This window comes from Dunckerocampus dactyliophorus, chromosome 5 (assembly GCF_027744805.1).
Source record: "Dunckerocampus dactyliophorus isolate RoL2022-P2 chromosome 5, RoL_Ddac_1.1, whole genome shotgun sequence".
NCBI lineage: Eukaryota > Metazoa > Chordata > Actinopteri > Syngnathiformes > Syngnathidae > Dunckerocampus > Dunckerocampus dactyliophorus.
In genome coordinates, this window is record NC_072823.1 from 7,983,496 (window position 1) to 8,007,754 (window position 24,259).

Here is a 24,259-nt window from a genome sequence, read left to right on the forward strand (position 1 = left end):
CTTCTCAAAACATATGCGTTCAAAAGAGTAATACATTTGCATCATAAAAATGCCTCCTAAAAAAACAAAATCAGACCTGACAAACTTCTTGCCGTTATATTTGTCTCCCGCCATGTCCCTGTGCACCGTCCCATCTCCATTCGTGTGTATGTGATGAAGACGCTCGCTTCTTCTTCCACTGTGGAACACACGATGGCCATGGTGCGTTGACTGATTTGTGAGGTCTGTTTTTTTGAGACATTGTTATGATGCAAAGGTAATACTCTTTTGAACGCATACTGTTTTGAGAAGCCAAACGCTTTACTTATGTCATACAAGTTAATGTCAAAAAAATCCAAACGATCCCCTTTATGGGCAACACAGGACATTGCACAAATAAAGTAGGATTCATGTTACGTACATCAGCACTGTCATACACTCCTGATCAAAATTTTATGACCATTTCAAAAATTGCAAGAATGTACATTTTGCACTGTTGGATCTTTAGGAAGTTCCACAAAATGGAAACAGTAGAAATAAGACTGAGACAAAAAAAAAATGGAATGAGCAATTTATTGCAACCAACTATTCAACTGAAATAGGCTGGTCATCAGCTCAAAAAAGAAAAAAATCCAAAGTTTCACTCAACACTTGTTGAGCTAAACAAGAGCAATAAGCAGTCTAACTTCTTGGGTGACCGCAAATGACCAAAATTCTGAAGAGAGGAACTCTCACTAAGGTCAGAGAGTCTTAAAAGGGTTTTAAACAGTATGACAATGCGTTTTTATTGATTGTTGAGTAGGGATAATCCAAAAGCCTTCAGAGGGAAGACGCTTCCACAAGACAGTTTATAAACGCAACCAAATGTTTGGCAGTTGGGTCTTTTAACTATGACCAAATCTGGCCCGTACACTGAAACAGAGGTGTTGACGAACACAGTGAGAAATCTCTTGAGGCTGTGCGTCTTGTGGCCATGGTGGCTGTGCGGTGGGGATGAATCATAGCAAAGCAATCATTTAGACAACTGATGGAGTGTGCGGCTGTGTGTGTGTTTATGTGTGCGAGTGAGAGCGACAGAAGGTATTCAAAGTTGTGGTTGAATTCATTCTGACCACATGGTAGGAGAGTCTGGCAAACGACAGCGGGAGAGACCACAGTGGTGAGGTTACAGAGATTAGAACTGAGGGCGACCCCAGTCTCTGAGTGAGTGTCTGTGCGTGTGCATTGGGAGGGTAAAGTGTGTGTATGTGCTGGTGAGAATAAAACCTATTTATCTTATCTTCATTGAGCATGCGTCATGTTCTTTTTTCAAAGCGGTGATGGCTTGAACTGTGAAATGTAGACGTTTCTTATTTCTGACCTCTGCCCAACACTTGGCAGAGATTAGTCCATCGTTTAAATAAAGCACAAAAAGTCAAGACTCTTTCCCCAAAAACTTAGGAAGAGCTGTGATCACACATTTGCGCATCAGCTTTTTTTGGTGAAAAATCTCTGATGCAATTTTATTTTTTGGTTAAATTCAGGCCACACTATCCAATTATAAAATAAGTGCATTTTGTAAACCAAAATCAGATGGACTCAGAAGTTGCTTGTTTATTGGACAGAGTTTTGGCAACATGTCGTCTTGCAAGGTTAGAGATTTCGGCAGGCGGGAGCAGAGGGAGCAACAACACATGTGATTCCAGTTCTTTTAGTTTAAAACAAGTATTGGGTTAAGATATTGCCGTTTTGTTGTGATGCCTGCATCTCGCACCAAAAGAAGTAGTTGACTACAACTGATTAGTTTCTTTCCGAACCTCACAAGCACACATTTTATTGTCATGTCCTTAGATTTCTTACCTAAAAGGTAAGGCTATATATTAAATCACATAAATATTATTATTATTAATATTTTACGCTTAACCCTTTCGCAGGGATAACATTTAGTCTTTGAGTAATGTCTTGTATTCACTCAAAACCTGTGCCCAGATTTGAGAATTTAGCCTGAAAATTCTCAGAAAAGGCGTGCAGATCAACCAAATCTGTCCAAGCATGCATACCAAAGGTCTTTGCACACACTCCGTGCCCCTGCCACCATAAGAGAGGGCAACTGTTGACCAACGGTTGATTCTTAGCATATTATTTTATTACTATAATAATATTTTATTTAATATAATATTATTTTAGTGTTTTTTTTAATCTGCAATCACAGGAAAATGCTGATCAGAAGAGGGAGAAGCAGGAAAGAATATGTAAAAGCTGGAGAGAGGAGATGTGACCAGATGATTGTAAACAGCTTCAGCGGCCAGGCCCTTGGGTGGCCCACACGTTCACTCTCACTTTATCTCAATGACACAGAAACACATCCACAATGAGAACCTCACTTCCCTGCTACTTCTCTGCCCAGACCTCAGACCTGCGTTCCAAGAACAGACAAGTGAGGGACAGATGTGGGGTGGCGTGGGGGTGGGGTCTGGAGAGAGAGAGTGGAATCAGTACTAAAGAGAAATGACAAGGGTTGTCCCCCTTCACAAAATCTGATTCAAATTAGTTCTGAACAAACTATTTCCTCTTCAACATTTTCTGTAACCACCATAAGCAAATATGAGCACAACTGAGGTATTTGGAGGTGGTCCAGGCAGGCAAAGCAGTCGCTACAAGGTAGAAGAAAGGGGCTAAGATAGGCCAGACAAAATTGTTCTGTTGACGTTGACTCACTTGTCTGGCTTATCTGCTGTACCATTTGGGTTTTAAAGCACCAAATTACTGACAGCAAACAGATTTAACGTTTTGCTTTGATTAACTTTCTACAGCATCACCCAAACCTCTTTTATAAATGTTGAACGGTAATTTATCAATTAAGGCTGGACTACTCTAGGCCAAGGGTCAGCATACCGTGACTCCGCAGCCGCATGCAGCTCTTTTTGTTGCGGCTCCCACGCTGAACTGTGATATCTTTTTTAAACACTGAAGTGAAGGAAATGTGCATTTTCAAAAAGAGTTTGTAATATTTGACTGACCGCAAGTCCGTGAATGCAGCTACACTGAGTTGTGACTGCTGATTGGATGAGCAATCGAAGGAGGTCCAGACTATTTCTCTTTACTGGAATAAGGAGGCAAAATGGCTCTTTTGATGATAAAGGTTGCCAACCCCTGCAACTTGATCTCAAGTCCAGCACATTTTGCTAGTATGAGTGCTCTGATCAGCGCTCAAGTTCTCAACACGCGATTTGACGAGGTGGGCCATGATATGATACGATTGCATGTACACACACACACATGCATACAACTAAGCTGTAGCTGTATCATAGAATGACTGTAATGTGATCACTACTTGCATGTTCTTAATGATAACAGACACATTCCAGGAGAGGCCCTAGTCCAGCACAGTACAAACGCATTCATGTGAGCGCAACCTTATATTTGGATCAATGTGATATGTGCAAGCCGGCACACATTTTTCAAAGACAGGCAGTGCATCAAGTCTACCAAAAGCATGTGGATAAATCTGCTATCTTATGTTTGTTGCAACGGCACTGCACATCACCAAAAGAAAACTAATGCAGTAGGGGTGCCACAAGACCTTGTGTCTTGCGAGATTAAAACATGACTTCTCATTCAGAAAAACAAAAACTTTTGTGGGCACTGGGCCTGGGATGATAATAAATGAATGAATTAATCACACAATACATGAAAATTAACTGGACAATTTTGATGGCCTCAATATATTGCCATATAAATGTGTGTCTGTTTTCCTCGTCTTTTGCCTCCATACAAGCAAGGAGAGCGTTCACTCTGTGCATTGGTTTCAGCACCTTTGCGCACCTGTTCCATCGAACAACGGCATGAACAGTGACCCCTTTTGTCAATCACACGGGCTCTTTGTCTCTGTGGGTGGTGGCGGGGCTGGTAGCATAAACACAAGAGTGCAGAAGAGTGTAACATAGTAGAAATTAAATTAGTAGATTGCAATATATTGTCATATTTTTCATTGTACTTTTCTTATAAGTAATGTCAAATTCTCATCTCGTTCTCCTAGAGCCAATCCTGTCTATAGTCTCGCGACACTCCTACAACGCAGTGGTGACGCCACACCACGGTGCTGCCAGAGTCATACTTGGTGTTTAAATTCTGCAGTTGCACATAGATTTTTCATCAAATTCAGGAATGCAGGTGCTTTTTGACATCTAGGGAAAATTTAGCCTGTCAATACAAACAATGAATAAAGCATGACTTTACCAAAACCAAATGAATGATGAAGAGTGGTAAAATATTACCATGTGTAGATGTGCTGTGGTTCATTAATCGGACACAAGACTGAATGTAGACATCATTTGAAATAATATTTAATTTAATTCTGTGGGGAATACTCTGGGAATATAAGACCGGAACCTTATGCAAATGTATTGGTCTGCATAATTTTAATGCAAGAATTGTGATTTTAAACAAGGAAAAAAGGAATGGAATGGCTATGGATCAGCTTTACCTTCCAGGAATAAAACAAGCTGAGCTCATGCGTTGAATTTTAGAATCATACAATTATGTGTATGAGCAGCGCAACCTAATGTACACACACACAAAACATATCAATGTCCTTGGAGAAGTCCTAAGGGACAGCAGCACTAGTTTGTGCATGCTTTGTGGAACAAAGATCAAGAGTCAGACAGGTGTATGAACAAGATGTAGGAAAGGGAGACTGTACAGTGTGTCATGTGAGACATAAATAAGTACAAACCCTACTTTGAAACTTCTGCCTGGTAACAAACTGAGCATATGTGTGTGCGTGCGCATGTACGTGTGTGTGCGTTTTCATGTCCGGACATGTCTGCTCCCAGTCTGCTACTGGAGACATCGGACCTTGGTAACAGAGCTCTCAGGAAAAGGCTCATCACCATCTAAATACACACCCAACCACCCACAAAGATACCGACATCCATCTGGTGTTGAAGTGGACAATCAGAAGATAACAACAAGAAACAACACAACCAAATATTCCCATGCTAGATGTGATGAACAACAAACGGTGAATCACATTGTGTCCTGTCTTGAACCGCCCACTTTTGTACCTCACACCTAAACCTTGCCTATCTTGAACATCCACCCCCATAACACGCACATAAACACACACATTAACAGCTGTTCACCATCATTATCCCTTCCATCTATGTCACCCCCAACCCCCACAATGTACCCAATTTCTCCCTCAACAACGCATGTAAACAACAACCCAATCACCTCCTTCTAGCTCCCCAGCTACAACTATCTAGGCTACCAAAAAAAACACACACACACACACATACACACTAAGGCCCCAACACAAACACACATACAGTCACCCCTATGTGCACATGCAACGTAAACATCCAGTCAATGCCCCTGCCCCCTCTTCGACTCCGAGGAATGCAGGACCAGCTGGTGGAGAAAATAAAAAACGAAGACGCATACCAAAACAGGAAATGCATCAGCAGGGGCCTATCAGAGGGCTTTATCAGTCCTGTGGCCGCCCCGCTGAGAACCTGGGTGGCGCCGTATGCTGATTGGCTGATCAAAGTGGCAGCTGTGTCATTACAGGTCAGGAGGTCAGAAGTAATCAAGAAAGGTTACGAGCATGCACATTTGTGGATATGTGTTGCCATGGCTATCTAAATGAGGGGAAACTGGAGGAAATATGGGAGGAAATAAGAACGATGTGAGAAGGTGCTACTGAGCGAACAGATAAAATAAGGCTCACTTGAAGAAAACAAAAGAAGAAAAAGATGCAGCGATAGGAAGAACCATGAGCCATTAGCCCTGCCAAGTTTCTTGGGCTCTCCATTATGAAAATAATCAATACAGATTTCATTGGCATTGATTTCCAGTTGTTAGGTTTTCGTATTGATTTAAAAAAATAAATACTGGTTAAAAAGACAAATCAAATCAAATTGGAGAAACACAATTTTCCACAGCCATAGTTAACAGAACACGCTATTTTTTTCTCTACAGTACTTAATTTAGATGAAACCTAAACATATGGCAGGTGTGCCAATAGGTGAAACGAGCATATACACTACTTAGTCACACACTGTTAGTTTTCCAAATCAGAGGACACATAGGAAAAGGAGCAAGAGCTTCCAGCAAAATGTGATTGCCAGGAAAAGCATTTCCATTTATCGGGCTCAACATGGCCATCAGACAATCACACACAGATTTACTGAATGTAAACACACTAATGTATTAGCCCATTCCTTCCTCACAGAGAATACACTACTAGCATGGACGCTGAAAAGTGAAAGCAGGGTTTAACAACAATGGGTATTTCAAATATTATATAAGAAAAAAAAATTCACCCAGCATGAACTTAGACATAACAAGGTTTTGTATTAATGTATGCATGTGTGGTAAATTGAGCAAATATGAGCACATAACTATGACTAGTAATCAATATAGTACTTAAGTGTGATTCTAATAAAGTAGCAATGCTCACCATCCAGTATTGTACGGGTCATTCTACTGAAAGGGGTACGAAAAGCGTGACATAGCAAGCAAAAATCAAAGTTATTTTCTAACCAATTTGCATATTAAAATTAAGTATCACTTGTTCTGTTTCAGTTTCAGAAAAACCTGCAAGAAAATATCTCATGTTGGTATATTTTATGGCAGTAGGGCACTGTTTACTAAAATCTTTATAGCGTTTACATTAAAAAAAAAGCTCCAATTTACTTTTTCTTTGATAAATGCTTGATTTGCACTTTGTATAAGTAAAAACATGAGTCAAAGGTTTTGAAAAAAAAAAAACAATTGACATTTTTACATGTGCTTCAGTGTGATTAACAAGTGCCTCACTGGTTTACTTTTTCTGTGCATACACAAACAGTTATGGAAAAATGATATAATGCACTCTTATTACAATGTATGTTGGTGAAGCTTTTGGTTTTTTTTGGGGGGGGGTGTCCCTAAAGCTTACCATTTTCGGTGTTGTGTTCAGTGTGAACTGACCAGGAGGTGACGTTTCTTGCACGTAACAAAGCTAGTGGATGGGCCATACTTGAAACTCAACACTGTGATCCTCAAAGCATTGTTAGTTTGCAAAAGAGTAACACTTCATCTTCCACGGAAACATGATGTTAAACAATAGTACCCCAAAGTGCACTGATCAGAAAAAACAGATCAGTAGAAAAGAACCCAATCATAATGCGTACCATGGACATGCCGCAATATTTCTGATTTTGAATCAGTGTCACTTTCGTTATTGTCTGACTATCGACGAAACAACAACAACACACAAATATTAGTTTCACATTATGCGTCAATACAGATGTCAGCTCATTTGCATATAGACTTCCTCCATTCCCTTTTAGTTACAATTTGTGCGGACTACGCTGTTTATGTTTAATGAGGTGTAATGTTTTGTCAGAGTTTGGTCAAAGTACATGTTTTGGGTTAAGCAAAATGCGTTTGGTGCACAATGAGGTGTTATACTTTGTAAATCACAGCAGCTGAAACGCAAGTTCCACCGCTTTCTATTATCTATTTATATCATTGTCTTTGTGACAAACTTTTCACATTGACATCAGAGCGTGTTTTATACACAACTGACACGACTAAGTATTTAACACTGTTTCCCCCTGTTTATTCAATATGTTTGCAGCATATTTTCATTTCCCTCAAAGTGACGGCACCCTTGCTGGTACCCCTTTTAAGATAATCACTAGCTATATCACTAGCACAGTGAAAACATACAAGGGCATTATGCTGTAAAATATAAGGGTATTGTTTTTCAGTGATTTACATCATCTTTGCTTTAAATTAGTGCAGCTGGAAGTTATAGATTCAATTAGAACAGCAGCTAATAATACCATTCTAATGTGTTGAGTTACCCTTCCTGCTCTAAGACAGAAAATTGGGCCAAACACAGAGGTCGATGAGGGCAAAGTGGCACAAGTTAAACATGGTAATTGATGTGATAAGCAAGGGTGAGGCAGGACAGAGAAGGGAAGGAAGCTAAGTGGCAGCCAGGCAGACAGACGGGGCTGTGTGAGGAAAGCCTGTGTTTGCGTGACTAGGTGAAAAGGAAGAAGAGGGGGGGGATGAGAGTGGGAGCCACAGCAATCCAAATAGATAAAAAATAATAAAATTCCCCACAGATAAGCAACATTTCCCCTTCGGCCCGGCAGCTCCACAGAGCTGCAGCTTTATTCAGACCAGAGAACATCAGAAAGCTTGGGGTTGCACACGCCCTCTCCCGCACCTCTTCCTGCCCCCATACCAGTCAGATACTGCAAACCTAAGGTCGAGTGATGTGTCTGCTGCACTATATTCCTAAAGTGGTTCGAACAAGCGTCAGAGCTGTTTACAAGGTTACAATCTGCTTGTCAAGTAAAAATGTAGGGGAAGAGTCTACTGACAATATATTCTGTTTTAATTTTTAAACGCCAGTCGAGGAAAATGGATGGTTCTGTTTTAAGAAACATTCACTGTGTAGAATATGATCAGGCACCTGTTGTTTGCACAAATGGAAATATTTATTCACAGGGTCAATAACCAGGTTGCATTGCAAAGGTAGTAGATAAATAATTCAGAAAAATAAACTTCGGGTGCAAATTTAGAGCTTAAATGATGATTGCACCTCTTAATGACATCACAATTTGGGCCCCTTTGTCCAACCTTACAACCGATAAGAGATTTTGAAGCAATGGAAAGTCAAAATCATCTGCAGGGAGTTAAGGAAAACATGAGGCAAAATGTTGCCATCTAGTGTCAGTCAAACAGAGATATAAGCCAGCTCCTCTGTACATAATTGCTTAGCGTGGTTGTTTTAGTTCGCGTTTCTTTTTTCATTTTGGTCACTCTCACTCTGTATCATAGAAGTTATGATGACTAGAAAAGTTTACAGAGAGACACACAAGAACTACAACATTGTATTCAACTATGGGTCCAATTCTCTATCTCAGGCATCATCAGGCACCAAATACAGTGTCATCACCAATTGACTATTAAATAACAAATGAAACAAATTTATACATTCTCTTGTATTAAAAATGTTTTTTATTGGGTTTCACAAATGGACAACAAAAACTTAAATTTTACTTAAGTTTGCATTTATGAAATACATAAAATATTAAAGCAACAGAAAAATGTTTCAGCTTGAGAGAATGCATTAATACAGTTATATCAATACGATCATATCATATATTATTACATTTGTGTGTGCACATGTTATTCTTAGCAAGCAATATCTAAGCAACTACACAGCTTAAACCATTTTTTGTATGCAGTTTTCAGCGGAATACTAGGTTTGCTTTTTTTCTTGTCTCTCTCCTCACCGATTACCTCACATCCAATTCTCTCTCCTCCCAACGCTGTTCTAAATGAACAATTTGATTGGCTGAGTTGTCACGGAGGAGACATTATGATGCATGCGGCCTGTGTGTGTGTCCTGTGTGCGTCCCACAGAGCAGATGCATCACAAGTGCGACAAAGGAGGCTACAAGGACTTCCCTATGTTAGTCTTAGTTATAGTGCATCCGTTGGGTATGCGCTGGAATTTTGAGATCTGTTGGCAAGAGTGACACCCCAAGGTTCAAAGATTTCTTGCAAATGAAGGGGATATATATACTGTATATATATATCGCAATCTACTGGCATCTACTTATCTTTGTCAAAGTTGGACTCTACTTGATTTGAACTGCATGCAGGTTGATATACGACATATTAGTTAAAGTCTTGATCCAAACAGGAGTCAGGGTCCGGATCCAGATGACAGTCCACCTTTTGAGGACCCCTGCTCTATCTTGTTGTAATCTGAAGTTGTCAGGTCAGGTAGAGTCTTTTCTGTCTGAGCCACAAAGTAATCTGATTGGTGCATCCATGTTTCTGTCCTGTCATCAATGGCTGGTGCTCAAACGGCAACATTGTCACCTTATTCAGCTTTGAAAAAAATGTGTGTGCAAAGCACTGCAAATACATCATTTTATAAACTAACGTCAAAATGTTGACTCATTTCTAATGTTCAGATTCAGTTTCAAATTTTTAACAAAACCAGGTGCTTACCTCTCACCTTATTAAGTCCAAACTTTGAAACAACACAACGGACCATCTAAGTGCCTACTCTCCCTTGTGTTGCAAAGTGTCAGATCTCATCCATTTGACTACTTTCACTCTCAGTGTTAATAGTCTGAGGTGGACATTTCTGTAATTATTGTACTGAATGAGAGACAAAAGGTCAGTTTTACTACGATGCTCCCAGGAAGCAGAGGACTGGAAATGGAATCAGCTCAGCTAATCTCTTTGCTTGCTTTCACTGGGTGAAAAACATCTGTCTAGCAAACCTTAACATGTGAATCTCTATGCAAAATTGCTCCAAGCATCCCACAGGTACCTGGAAGTGCCATGCACTGCCCAACACAGAGAACACAAACTGCGGTTCCTCCCCTCTTGACTTCCACTGAAAACAACATGAGGAAAATGTCTGAGATTCCCTTCTATACATGGATGGATGCCATCACTACTTTTGAGGAGTATGTTGGGGGTCAGCTAATGCTGCATCTTGCTTAGCAATAGGTAGAGAAAATGTTTGAAAAGTTCAGCACTATGACTTGAGTGTGCAACGAAATATGCAAATGAATTAGACCTCAGACCTCGTTTATAACCCAGTAAGTAACACAAAACAAGGTCAACATTAACGATCTCACCCACTATGTCGAATCTGCTGACACTTAACTGAATCATTCAGAAATGCTGGGACCCTTCCAACATCTCATTCATATATTCCCGGAGTCACTCCCTGGGAGCTTTACATGCAGCCTCATCACTCAGCTCACTAACTGCTGCAAGCCCGTATGGACAAAAATATATTGATTATTATTATTATATACACTACAACTAAACACAGGCTTTTTTTCTTTTTTTCTTAAACAGGTCAGGTAGTTTTTTACATTATCATGGAAATTTTTGCAGCAGAAAATATAAAAAAATGAACACAGCAGTCCCAGTGAGTGAAGTGCAGCCAAAAGGTACAAACAATCTGATTGACTCAATAATATTTTTTTTTATTTAACTGCTCTTTTTGCCACCACAGCGGCAGCACCAACAGTATGCTCTGTTTTTCACACACACACACACGCACACACACACACACACACACACACACACACACACACACACACACAACAGACATAAACTGATAGCTTTGCCCCGTCTCTGGACCTCCCCGCTCTGGCATGACTCCATCATGGCCTTAGTCAACTCCCCTGCTCAGCCCCTTGCAGCCCCCTCCCCATACACACATACACTTTCCCACACACGGTGCAGATTTCACACATGCAGGCTCTCTTCCCCAAATAGTCGGGTCCCCCAAACCCTCTAAGCTTGAGGAAAATGGCCGTCACGGAACCCCGCTAACAGGAGGCCTCCCCTTAACCACAAACCAAGAGTAAGGAATGAGAAAGAACAAATGCATTACAGCTGCAATATTAGCTGATGGAAGGAGCATGGTGAAAGAGGGTTGAGAGGTAGGGGGAGAGGGAAGGACAAGGGTAGAATGGGGGGGCTTGGTGTGAGCATCGACCTACAGAACACTCTCCCACATGTGGAGTCAATTAGGAACAATTTTGTTTTGTACCTACTGCTGCAAAAGAGAGGGTTCTCTTGGGTTGTTGTTGTGTGTGCGTGTGTGTGTGTGTGAGTGTGCGCGTGGATGTGTGTGCATAGCCAAAGACAGTACAGCCAATGAAATAGTCCAGATATTCGGTTTATATCCACCAATTTTAAAAGGTGGGCCGGGGCCCATTATAATAGTGCGCACGTTAAGTAGAGATGTCATATAATAAACACAAACACCAACTTGCATTAATAGAAATAAACAAAATGGCTCAAAATCATCCACACAGTCAAAACCCACGCCTGCTTGTCCACACACGTACAGACATATGCGCGCACAACGTACATGTTATTTGATGTGATTGGAGTCGTTCCTCCCGCCAGTTATCAATGACAAATGCCACCCACTGTGCACAACAGAAACAACAGGACTCAATGTAAGCCACCAGGTCAGCATGTTGCAGTAATACAGTGTTGTATGATTTAGTAATGGCACACGTAAACCAGGCAAAGCACGAAATCTCTGCAGCAGTGTGAGATTAGGCCAGCAGGGGACGGGAGGGAGGAAATCATGGCTATGTCAGACACTGCTGAAATGGCACAGTGCCAAGATTTGGTGTTTGCAATTCAGGCAATAGCTACAGTATTTTATAGACACACAAAAACATCACAATCCTGGAGATTTTTAACTTCAGTAGGTATGTCGGTAGACAAGGGCAATTTCTGCGAGTCTCCCGCAGAATTTGGAAGAGTTGGCAGCTCTGCTCAGTGTGAGTGCACCCGCATCCTCTCGGGCTCTGCATGCGTAAATAATATACACCAAGTGTGGGTGTGGTGAGACAGAGGCAGCATCTCACACTTTTCAGGGAATTCCAGACCACTTCCTTGGTAACAGAAAAGAGCATGTCACTACTTTTGAAAGGTTCACGACTGTTTCAATTATGTATGCAAATTGTTATGTTTACACAATTTTCATTATTTATCCATTTCAAGACAGATGGATGCCTGGAAAGCTCTGCATAAACAAGCACTGACATTGGCGTAAGATCAAAGTGCAAGAAAAAAAAAACAAAATGCCTCTTTCTTTTTTATGTGCATCAAGGGTGCACAAAAAAAGCGACTTTTTTAACATTTGGGGAAAGGATTGCTTGATTTATAGACCAAAAGACTTCAAACACTACCAAGACTACAGATAATTTATAGACAAATCAATAATCAATAATAGATTGAGATGAGTTGGTTTGTGCATATGTGCTTGTGTGGCAGATACGAGACACTCCCTTAACACGTTAACAACTTATCTTAAGCCTAGGTCACAACCGGACGTACAATTTTTTGGCCGTGTGATTTTTGATGTTCCCCAAATCGCTGAGGCTTTTTGTTTTTTTTTCCATGGAGAACATAGTTTGGTTACCACGAAGAACTAAGATCTTGACACGCATGGAGAACGCACAAAATATCTGAATGTGCATTAGCCGCACTAATTACCTATGTGGGGTGCACGTGTGGTACATGACACACATAGGAGTCCGCAAGTGTGACATACAATAAAATGTACAGTTTGCCCAAACCTGACACCTGCTAAGTATGTAACCTGAAAAACATTGTATACACCCGTAGAGTTTGACATGACAAAGAACCTCTGCGGCCGGTCTGTGGCTCGAAAAACATCACGTCACACGTGCCCTCCGTGCATTTCTTGCATTTTTTTGTACGTAGACCAGCCGTAGGAACCCATACGACTGTTTGTGACCTAGGCTTTAAGGGCATACTCACACTAGCCATCTGTACCATGCTGGACTTGGGCTTGATTCCCTCTCCCTATCCTGGCCCCCATTCCCCTGTGCTCACACTGAGCATTCATGCTTCGGCTTGTTTGCTTGAACCATCAGTTCTACACTGCTGTATTACTGCAATTCCTCTGACTTTGTGAATTATTTCCTATCTTATTTAGAGTCCTGATTATTTTCTATTATGAGTAATCACAGTAGTTAAATCACTTCTTTATTATACCTTCATTACACACACACAAACGCAGTTGTGGGTGAGCAAGCTTTCCATCGGTTTTGACTTGAATTGTTTTGCACATTCCCATTTACGTTATGAATTGCGTAGAAGGCGTGCTAGGAGCAAGTAGTCATTGTACGACTCAGATACGTTTTGCATGCAATCGTGCCTCGCTCTGGCCCACCTCTTCCAATTGTTCTAGACAAGGGGAAGTGTACTGAACTTGAACACAGATCAGAGCCTTTACACTAGCCAAACATGCCAACATGCCAAAAACAGCCAATTTTTGTTATGTATCCTCTGCTGTGAAGAACTTTTTGGCACCGCTTCAGCAAGACAATTTACAAATAAAAAGATTTGGGTCAGTTGGCTTCTCATTTATGCGACACATTTTTGTTGCAAAAACGCAAAGTCTTAAAACTTTTGAAAACACTGGCATTATTTTTCCCATGTAAACGCAGAAAGACATCATTTCTAAAAGAGTAGGTGCACAGGTGTATGACACAGAGATTCACAGTTGGTGGAACAAAGGGCTTTTGTTTGAGTGCTGTTCAAGATAGTACGTTTCATAACGCATCTCGGGCAGTGTAAATTTACTGTCTTTTGCAGAGCCATGTCCCTCAAATTCTCAACTGAAATATATGCCAAGTAGGGTAAAGCCTCATTTACACTTGCCCCGGCAGTGGTATGCAATTTTGCGTGCCAATGAGTAAATTGGTCGTAAACAGGTGTGAAGTATGTGTAAACTGTGCGGGGCTGCGTGCCACTGAGCAAAGGAAATTTTGAAATGTTCAAAAATTTGTGGCACGCATAATTTCCGTTAACTAGCCATGAACACAATCTGAATGCACCGCGAACCGTGCATGTCAAAGCGTGTCTCAATGACATAAGTGGAGTTCTCAAGTAATTTCTGTAGCCTCTTGGATCTTCCTTGTGAATTTTGTTAATAAGTGATCACAATACCCAAAGTCCAAAAATGCTATATTTTGGTGGTCTGGAACACACAGCTCCAAAACTCACTCAGAACTGAGCAATATTCACTTTTGCTACATTTGCCCCTGTAACTTGCCATCAGTTTGACAGATCGATTTGAAGTCTGGTGGAAGTCTGTTCTGACAGGGTGAACAAAAACAAAAAAACGCACAGGAAGCCGGCTATTTGGGTTAGAACAGGCCACAGATCAGGGCTCGTATTCTGACCAACTCACCCCACAGGCTTTGACGAATGAGCCCAAATCGGAACAATGGATACTAGACAGATGGCTGACGGTAAGTTTGCAAACAGATTTGGGCTGTGCCATGCTACGTGGGATCCCACTTGTGTTTATAAGCAAGGTCACAAGTTAGATTTCAATAAATCAGTTATCTATAATGAAGACAAGACCCTGCTGTGATATGTGTGATGTCATACAGTTACTGAGTCAGTTCATACTTTCCACCACACGATGGCAATGTTGGCCCAAAGATGGTATGCTGCAAATGCATACTTTCCAACACACAATGGTACTGTTTTCACACTGATGCTATAGTCTACCAAACAATAGTCATGTAATATACATTTTGACATTCATGAGAAATACAAGTATATTGCATTTGAAAGGGTATGCAAGCATTTTTCTGATATATTTTTATTACATCAGTGTTTAATTTGATCTCGACAAAGTTTTGACAGTAATATAATTTATGCATGATGACGATGATGTCCCGGCATGATGAGGTATACGGTGGAAAGTGGTGGAAATATTTAATACTCATGCTTCAAAAGCTTGACACAATGTTCGGGAGACCGCACCCTAACTACCGTAGAGCAGAGCGTAGCGATGCCCGGGCAGAGCTGAGAGATGCCCGTTTGTGTCCATCGTGAGACCTAACCCATCTAGTGTGTAATTATCTTTAATACTAATCAATAGTATTTAGTATAGTACTTTCAAAGTTTACTGGTTAGATTTTATGTATACACTATGTCGTATGTTTTATAGTAAGAGGTAGATCATTTTGACTTGTAACTTGAATGCTGACAAAGTGTGAGCACCCTTGTGCTACAGAGATACATGTATTGCCTATTACTTACACACATATTGAGCACAAGTTTGAAATAAAATGTCAAATCAAATATCAAATATATCCTGTAACATTTCACTGTGCTTTATTTTGAAATGTGTGCACCGGAATCACCTATCTGCCCTGTTGGCACTTGACAGATAAGGAGAGGATGTCAAAGACAGAGAGAAAGGTATTTAAAGTTAATTAAAGCATTCCTTGTTAAAGCCTGTAAAAACAAGCCTAATACTGACATTAGCAACAGTAAATTTAAATTGGGAAAAAAAAAAAATCTTTGCCATAGTTATGCAGAAACGACAACAGCAGCAACAGTCCGCCTCCCATACAGCCCACTGCCACGGCTTCAAACAATCCCAGGGGAAACCTTGCCACCATAGAAATTGTCAAATATTTTTACCTGTGAATGGGGATCATCACTAAGATGTCATCTGTACATACAACTCTTCCCACTAACCTACACATTTACATAAACATACAGTATACATGCATCATATACTATACATTACTAGGGCTGTCAAATGATTAAACATTTTAAATCAAATTAATTAGTTTTCAAATGAATTATCTTGATTAATCACCATTTGCAACTATGTGTGAAATATGCCCTTTTTTACTGTATTTTATGAACAAAAAGGGACACATTTATGTATTTGTATGTATTAACAGATGCAAATGAATTGAAAATTCAAATCATGCTAGAAGATAGCACACATGACTGAAAGTCTGAAACACCGGTCTCTTTAACAGCAGCACAAAGTTATTATGAGCCATGAGGGGTTGCGTTCAAAGACACAATGTAAATTTTTTTTTTAAGTGTAGATTGTATTTTGGGGTTTTCCGAGCATACTTAAATGCAGCAAATTGTGCTTCCGCAGTAAGAGTTACGCTAGTGTTACACTAGTTATTAACATTTACGCTATTGTGTCCCGCTTTGTCGTCATAACAGAGAGGGGGTGGCTTGACATGGTGCGCATGCGTTTACAGTTATTACAGTAAAAATTGTAACCTAATTAATGAAATATATTGGTTACTGCCATTAACACCCTATTTTTGACAGCCCTATACATGCCATATACCTTTAGGGAAATTGAGCTCAAGTTGGTATTGAGGTCTCCACCTCCCACAGGGAACCAGACAGGGGTCAACAAGTTATTGTTCTGCCGAACAACACGCAGACATGTGCATTTGTGACTTCTTACCAGCTGAACATACGCTACTTTATAGTCAGGCTGCTTAACTCTCTGGTTAAGGTGATTCCTCTTCTTGTTGGAACCTGACAAATAAAGAAGAGACAATATTACCTAAATGTTTCAACTACACTGAATTCAAACATTCATTGTGAGACAGTCATTACATTTGCATGACAGTTGAGAAACCTGAGTCATTGCATTTTCAAAATACCCGTACATACTGTATAAAACACCCTGATTAGTCAATCTTCTTCTGTAAACTATACAGTTTTCCTACATAGTGACAACCGATATATTTTTTGTTATATATATTTATTAGCATTTTTTTCATGGTTAAATAAAATACAGTGACAGAAATATTTAGTCTTCATGCTAAAATAATCGAGATAACATTATGGTTCATGTGGATCCTTATGTAAAGAGGCTATAGTAGATAGATAGCAAATTACATTCTAATCTGACTTTTCTAATCGTAGGAGTGCTCAGTGGTTTTTACCTTGTGGAAGTAATGCTAATTTTTGTTTCCTGAAATTTCATTGCAGGCTTGTGATACAATGATGCAACTGCCCTTGCCCGGTGTTATGTTTTTCTCATCTTTTATTTTCGTATCAAACAACGATGCTTTATTTTTGCCTTCCATGGTCTTCCAGGCATTTTGGTATGCAGAGCTTGCCAGCACATTCCCTCTACTTTTATGGCCACTCCTACATTTTCCACCTGCTAGGTTTGCCGTAATAATCCTCATTCACTTTCGTCAATAGAAAGAGTCTAAAATAATCCAGAGTCAAATAAAGATGTGTCATTTAACCATACCTCAACATGTGTATTTTAAATAAGGGAACTCCTTTTCGGTACTGCAGGTAACAATAGTGACGATATCCACGCTTGAGCCTCAGCCATCTTTGAGGTGCAGTCGGGTCTTTCAACCCTCCAAATCTTCCCCACGCCTACCGCCAAATGTAGAATTTGTTGTGTACCATTTGAATTTGTCCTTGGTGATTGCTGTTGTTCAAGCATGGATAACATCACCAATGTCACCTGCAGTACACAGTGTTAGTGTTGATTTATTTTCATGGGAAAACACGATTATATATTAAGTGTGATGGCTAAGACATCTGATATAATCAGGTTAGATAAAGTCAAAGAACGGTCACTTGTTTTAGAATAATTACTGCATGACTGTATATCTGACAATTTTATGTAGGCATCGGTCAGTTGCACATCTTCAGAATCAGTCATAATAATGTTGCTGCTACACAAAACAATTAGTCACAGCCATAATTCAGGCACAGAATGGAATGGAATTTTGACCGCCAAGTGCAGTGCCATTATGAGTAAAATGTCTTCAAGTCTGAATAACACATGCAAGATGCGCTAGTTTATTTTCAGGCCAAGCAAAGAGGTCTGCATAGAAAAACAAGAGCCTGATCTTGATGACTAGGGAGTGAGTGTAAGTTAACCTCTTCCCCAGCTGGAGATGATGATGACATCATGGTGTTTCTTGTCAGACTTCACCAAGTGGAGAGAAGACAGTGGGAATTGAAATGCCCGTGTGTTTAGCAGCATTGTCAGACAAGCAGCTCTGCATAACATACATAAATCAAAAAGGGTTTTTTTTTTGTTTGTTTTTTGATTAGTATCCATTTCCATAGGAAAAATCCAGTAAAAAAAAGAATGTCAATACAGTATGAATGACCAGGTCATCAAAATTCTTGAATCCTTTCGACAGCTTGTTGACTGACATGTCAAAAGACCCACGGTGAAAATGCCATTGCCATGGATACATGAAAAACATTCCACTGTGGCAAGTCATTAGTGAACGTGCGTGTGTCGGGTACATCAACAGAAAAGCAGCCCACTGCTCAGGGAAAGCCCTGAGCAGAGTTGTAAAAGACTAATACGCTCCCACCCCAAGCTAACTGGAGGCCCTTGTTCGGGAGGGAAACAAGAGGTAAGATGTGTGTCGCTCTGTGCGTGTTTTGTAGTTAAGTAGCTGAGGAAACCCACAGGGAAATATGACTAGGTATGACCTGAAAGACACTGCCTTGTCCCTCCATTAACAATAAAACAACTACAAAAAAGACCACCAAAAGACACACACACACACACACACACACACACACATAAACATGATGGGGAAAACATAAAAGTTCAGGTAATCCTTTCCAAAGACATACAGACACAGGCAATGCTTTCATAAAACACTTGCAAATGCAAGCACTCCCATTTTCTCCCACTTAAGAGATTGTGGTTTGGCAGCCAGATATCACATTACAAATCCCAGACCAGAGGGGTATCCATGGCAACTCCTTCCAAAATAGCCCTGCTACCCATGGAGGGAAGAAAGGGTCATTTGCGCCCCTCACTCTTTTGTGCCTCCTCCTGTCTTCATGCTTTCAATGAAGTGGAACTCTCAACATAGACAGGGATACCTTCTCTGACGCACTATGGGATCTTTCTTCTCTGGCTGCATCTGCTCATGCACCACTCACCATTTCTTCCAACCCCTCTCCTGCAGGGCTCTCCTAGATTTAGGCTGAATCCCAATTCCACCCCTTAGCCCTTCCCCTTCATGTTACGCCTACCCCTACCATTTAAAACTGAGGGCCAAGGGGAAGGAGCCACTAAGACGCAACTTGATTCTCATTGCATCATCACCCTTCACCGCTTACTCGCAGTGACATAGGCAGACGCGACAATTAAAGTGTTTATAATACATGTTTTCTACCACAAAATAAAGTGCATGGATTTTTTTTTAAAAACCTAATTACTGTCAATGTCCCTTTGAAAAATGTACTGATGATCGCATGATTTTCAGTGACCTACGGTGATTATTTACATGCATGTAGTGTTGGAAGGTTGAGCATGTCCAACTGTGTTCGATTTAAATACAGGACATGATTCAGAAAAACTGACAAGTCTATCATAATAAAAACCAAGCCATGAGGTTACAGAAACTGCCTTGAAGGACAGACACTTAACTCTGGCAAGGGCATGGTAACAAATAATTTTCCACTGCACTAACTTGTGTCCCTAAGACCACACCTCTTCTTACCATTACTATTCCTAGAGATGGCTACCAACCCAAACTGAGCAACTGAGGAAGAAGAGACTTTTTTTAAGAAAGGTGCGTAAGAAATTGATGGTCACAGTATGCCTCCAGTAATCTTTTGATAAGATAAGAGAAAGTGCCAGAAGGGCAGTCACACACACAGTCTTGGACAGGTAAGGCAGTTTCCTCCAGAATACCACTAAAATGTGTTTAACCTTGAACCTTTTCTCACAAATTTTTTATTACTTCTCTCTTTTTCTGCAGCATACATAGAGTAGAAATGTATATGTGTGTCTAAGTAATATAAATAACATAAGGGTTTTTAGTTTGTTTTGGTGTAGACCCTCTATAGCAAAAGTATCCTTCAATAACTTCTGTTGTGATCTGGGAATTAAATAAAATGTACTTGACCTTCAAAGGGAGGCAGGGACGTACCATTGATGGCATGGGGCGGTCCCCTGTGTGGTTAAGTACTTAGGGCTCTGACACCAAGTTTATAAGTAAAAACTGTGTGTTTGTGTGCACCCCTCCCGCTGTCGTCTTGGGATATTTGGAGGCTGGAGATAAGCAAGAGTCTGCAAGATCAAAAGGCAGCCAGGCAAAACACTACAGCAGCTAGATGCTAAAGTGTAAGTAAATGTAAAGGCTATATTCGAGGCCTGTGCATCCCAACCCACACATGAAGTCCAAGTACCGTACCTCGGAGCAAGCCAACACTAACTCCTACTTCCTACTCCCCCAGTGCGTCACACAGCACGTGCTTGATGCAGAGGTGATTTTTCAGGCATGCATTCAGAGCAATAAAAAGGTTTCACTAAGTTTGGCCAAAATAGAAAGACACTCACCAAATTGTATCCTGGTACGAACTGCTCCCACTGGGACTTTATAGATCTTCTCCAGGTAGTTTTTCACATCATTCTTGGTCATCCTAACCAGACATGCCCAAGCCAGACAGAAGGTAGAAAAAACACAGGGAAGTGTAGAGAGTGAGAGAGAACAGAACATGGGTTATTATATGGTTTTTGGCTGCAGTGTAAAGGTGAATGTTTATCATGTTTCTCTAGTTCTTTATAGAACGACTGGAGGCCAGGCAGTGGCGTACATAAAATCTACTGTAATATTACATATTACACTGAAATACATAAGCCACCAAATCACACCAAATCCATAAGCATAATGTATATCAGGTTTTATCCTTTTAGGCACACAAATCCAGAACAGAAATGTGAGTGATGGTCTTCACCTAATTAGCTGTATGCATGTATTGATCCTGCACAGTGAAACCCTATACAGGAAGCTGGCCTGGCATCAGCCATTCTGCTGGACCATCCAAGCTCATGGTAGCCCGATAGAGGCAGTATTTGAAATGCACTGCTCTGACCAGAGAAAGAAAGGCTTTTAACTGCTAATCAATTTAGCCAATTTGATTAGCCTGGTAGAGAGCACTTCCCAAATGCGTCTGACAAAGAGCTTTAGAGCGACGCTGTAGTCTAACATAAGTACCTCGGATATAGCGTCTTATCACTTGTGTTTCTTTGATTGAATGCAATAATCTAAAATTTCAGATGGATACAACACAATACCTTGAACTGTTGGAACAATATTAAGTGAGGCAAACCAAATTATTACATGAACACAGATTCCTTCAACATGAGGCTGAGGTAGTATGTGTTCCATTCTGGACAAGGAATTGCCTTTTCCACAATAATGGCACACATTTTGGAAAGGCTGTTTTTTTAATAAACAAAGGGGTGCCATGATAGACAAATAATGGTTTGTGTACATTTCCTGTGTTGCTGCTGGTTTTGCTGTGATAATTATGACAATCTGCTGTTGGTGAATTTATTATGCAGTTATGTAGTCCATCTTGTAATTGCTCATACCTATCCTTTAGGTCTTCTTATCTTTTTCTGATGCAATTAAGGTTCCCCTAAAAACCCACACACTTTATCCCATTGTACTGTATGTCTTGTTCATGGGTAGAGCAGTATTTATTTCTGATAACATTTCATGTAACCATGGCGACGTTATTCACAACAAAAGCAAAAAGTGGGCCAATTGATTAGAAACATGCCGTTATAAAGGTAAATTTCTCCCAAAAATATTCACGCCCAGTGTGAGTCAAACCATTCCAACACAAAAATATTCAGGACATGGATTGTGTTCCACATGTAAAAAAATTCCTGGTTTAATGTCATGTTTCATCAATGTTTTTGTGTAATTACTAATGCCTACTGACCAGAATTCTACATATGACTTGTCTTTTAATATTTTTTTTTACTAATAATAGTCCATAGTCACCCACGAAACAGCGGTCATTTATCAATTAATTAATTTTTGATAGAAATTCAAACGGCGAAGTGGCAAGGGATAACTGCAGTAGCATATCTTAAAAACAACACGAATGTCAATTGTTGGTCACCTCTCTTAGACCGATTTTGTGCGTGTGTGTTAGTGCAGTGGGACATGTGCGTGAATACCAGGCAGCCGTGAGTGACAGCCATGAATGTCCGTTATTTTATTTGGGCCACATGAAGATTTACAACAATTTCTTATGCAGTTTATGCCGGAATTGGGAAGAATATAGACATTTATTATTATTTATTTAGACAATCTGTTCTTTTGAACCACTTTTGGTAACATATGCTAGCCGGTGGTGATGTTATTATTGCATTATTTATTGTATTACATTAGTTATTTTGGGTGAAAAAAAATGTTATCTTGAGCCTGTTGCCTACAGTCCCTTTTAAAAGTAAATCTAGAGTAATATTAGTGGTTCCACCAGAGGTCATTGATGAAATACTGGCACAGAAACTGGATAATAAATATACAAAAAACGACGCCTTTGTTTTGGGACCATTATGTTACAGCATTTGAGGCAGACTGTTTTTGTTTGTCCCAAAATATTCTGTCACACATACAGTTAAATGTATTCTTCTGACAGAAAATCCCAGATGTAAATTCATCCACTACTGTGACCTTTTAAGATTCTGGGTGTTTCTATAATGTGTACTACCTCTCACTCAGCCAAGAAGATTAGGAGTATCAGTTCCAAGTAGTTCAAGGCGGTCTAATTACATCTGTGCACTGAAAACCTATGACTGTGGTAGGTGAAAGGGCATATCCCTCTGGATGTGCACTGTTTAACACACAATATTTAAACAACCACTGAAACACATTCACCGTTGTCTTCACCAGCACTGTGGCGATAGTACAGTGATAGTGATGATTAATATACAATATGCATGTCTGCTGACCATTTAAACATCTTCACAAGGCTTCAACAGTGTTTAGGTCATATCAGTACATGTTTTTGTAATAACGTCTAAATATTGCAAATATCCATGTTGTAAGTTGCAGTCCAACACAAAGTACTTCTTCTCGTACAGTACTTATATACACACACACAAAATATGCTTACTCATAGTGACATCAAAGTGGATCGTGTCGCAGTGGTTTTGTGTTGAGAATGCAACAGGAGAGTTGTTTTCTGCTCAGATGAAAGGCTGAAAAATAAAAGCCACTCCTCATTGTCAGTCTGCTCTATTGTCAGGTTTGGGTGGAGATAAGCACAGTCACTACCTCAAAACTCCCATCCACCAGACAATACCTACTACAGAAATTGCTCAACACAAAGTATCAAGATGATAAAAGCATACTTTGTCTAGAGGGATACCCACTGAGGAACCTGAGATTTAATGAGAGAAAAGACAGCTGAGAAGTTGAGAATGCCAGAGCAGTGTGTGAGGATTAGATTTATTGTTTGGGTTTTTGTCTGACAAAAGAACAGAAATAGATCAAAGAGCAGTTGACCAGAAGTCACGATACAGACAGGGTCTATATCTTGGCATGCTCCAGTCCAAGATGCATTCCTATCTATCTCGAAGGGTTTCCAACATTTTGATATTAACTCTTTCAATGTGTCAAAATGTAACGTTGACTGCCAAAGACGTCTATTGACGTCTTTTGCTCTTTTTCGCGGCAGTTACAGATCAAAGTCTTATTCATCGTGTGAATTTCTGACTTGAAGGCAATGTATTTCTGTCCCAGTAGGGGGCAAGAGTTCTCTTTTCTTCCAACCAGCAGCGACAGTTTGTCTATGAAGAAGACGGATTGGGGGTTGAGAGAGGAAAATGGCAAAACACATGCAGAAATCGAGCTGAGACTAAAAATACAGGCAGCTAACACTGTCACAGAGCTTGTCTGGCGGTGGATCTGCCTTTAGTGGTGACGCGATTGCGAAAGATAGAGGTGACATTGGTGATGTAGGTGATGCTGACACAAATGCAGTTCACAATGGCAGCCAAAGCAACAAGCTAGTGGTTAGCGTTGCTGAGCCATTCCGGAGCCTGACACCGGAAGCTGTTCAGAGTCAGATGACTCAAAACCCGACCCTGATTCCTCTGACGAGTGGC

The 24,259-nt window shown here is 40.3% G+C and overlaps 1 protein-coding gene across 1 annotated transcript in view; it reads right to left on the bottom strand.

Moving 5' to 3' along the window:
• Positions 1-24,259, bottom strand: part of mrpl23 (mitochondrial ribosomal protein L23) — a 41,778-nt gene that overhangs the window by 6,712 nt on the left and 10,807 nt on the right. The window contains exons 3-4 of the mRNA XM_054776970.1: positions 20,690-20,772; positions 16,802-16,875 (exon numbers count right to left, since the gene is read on the bottom strand). Of these exons, the coding sequence (XP_054632945.1) occupies positions 16,802-16,875; positions 20,690-20,772 (157 nt within the window). The remainder of the gene's footprint in view (positions 1-16,801; positions 16,876-20,689; positions 20,773-24,259) is intronic.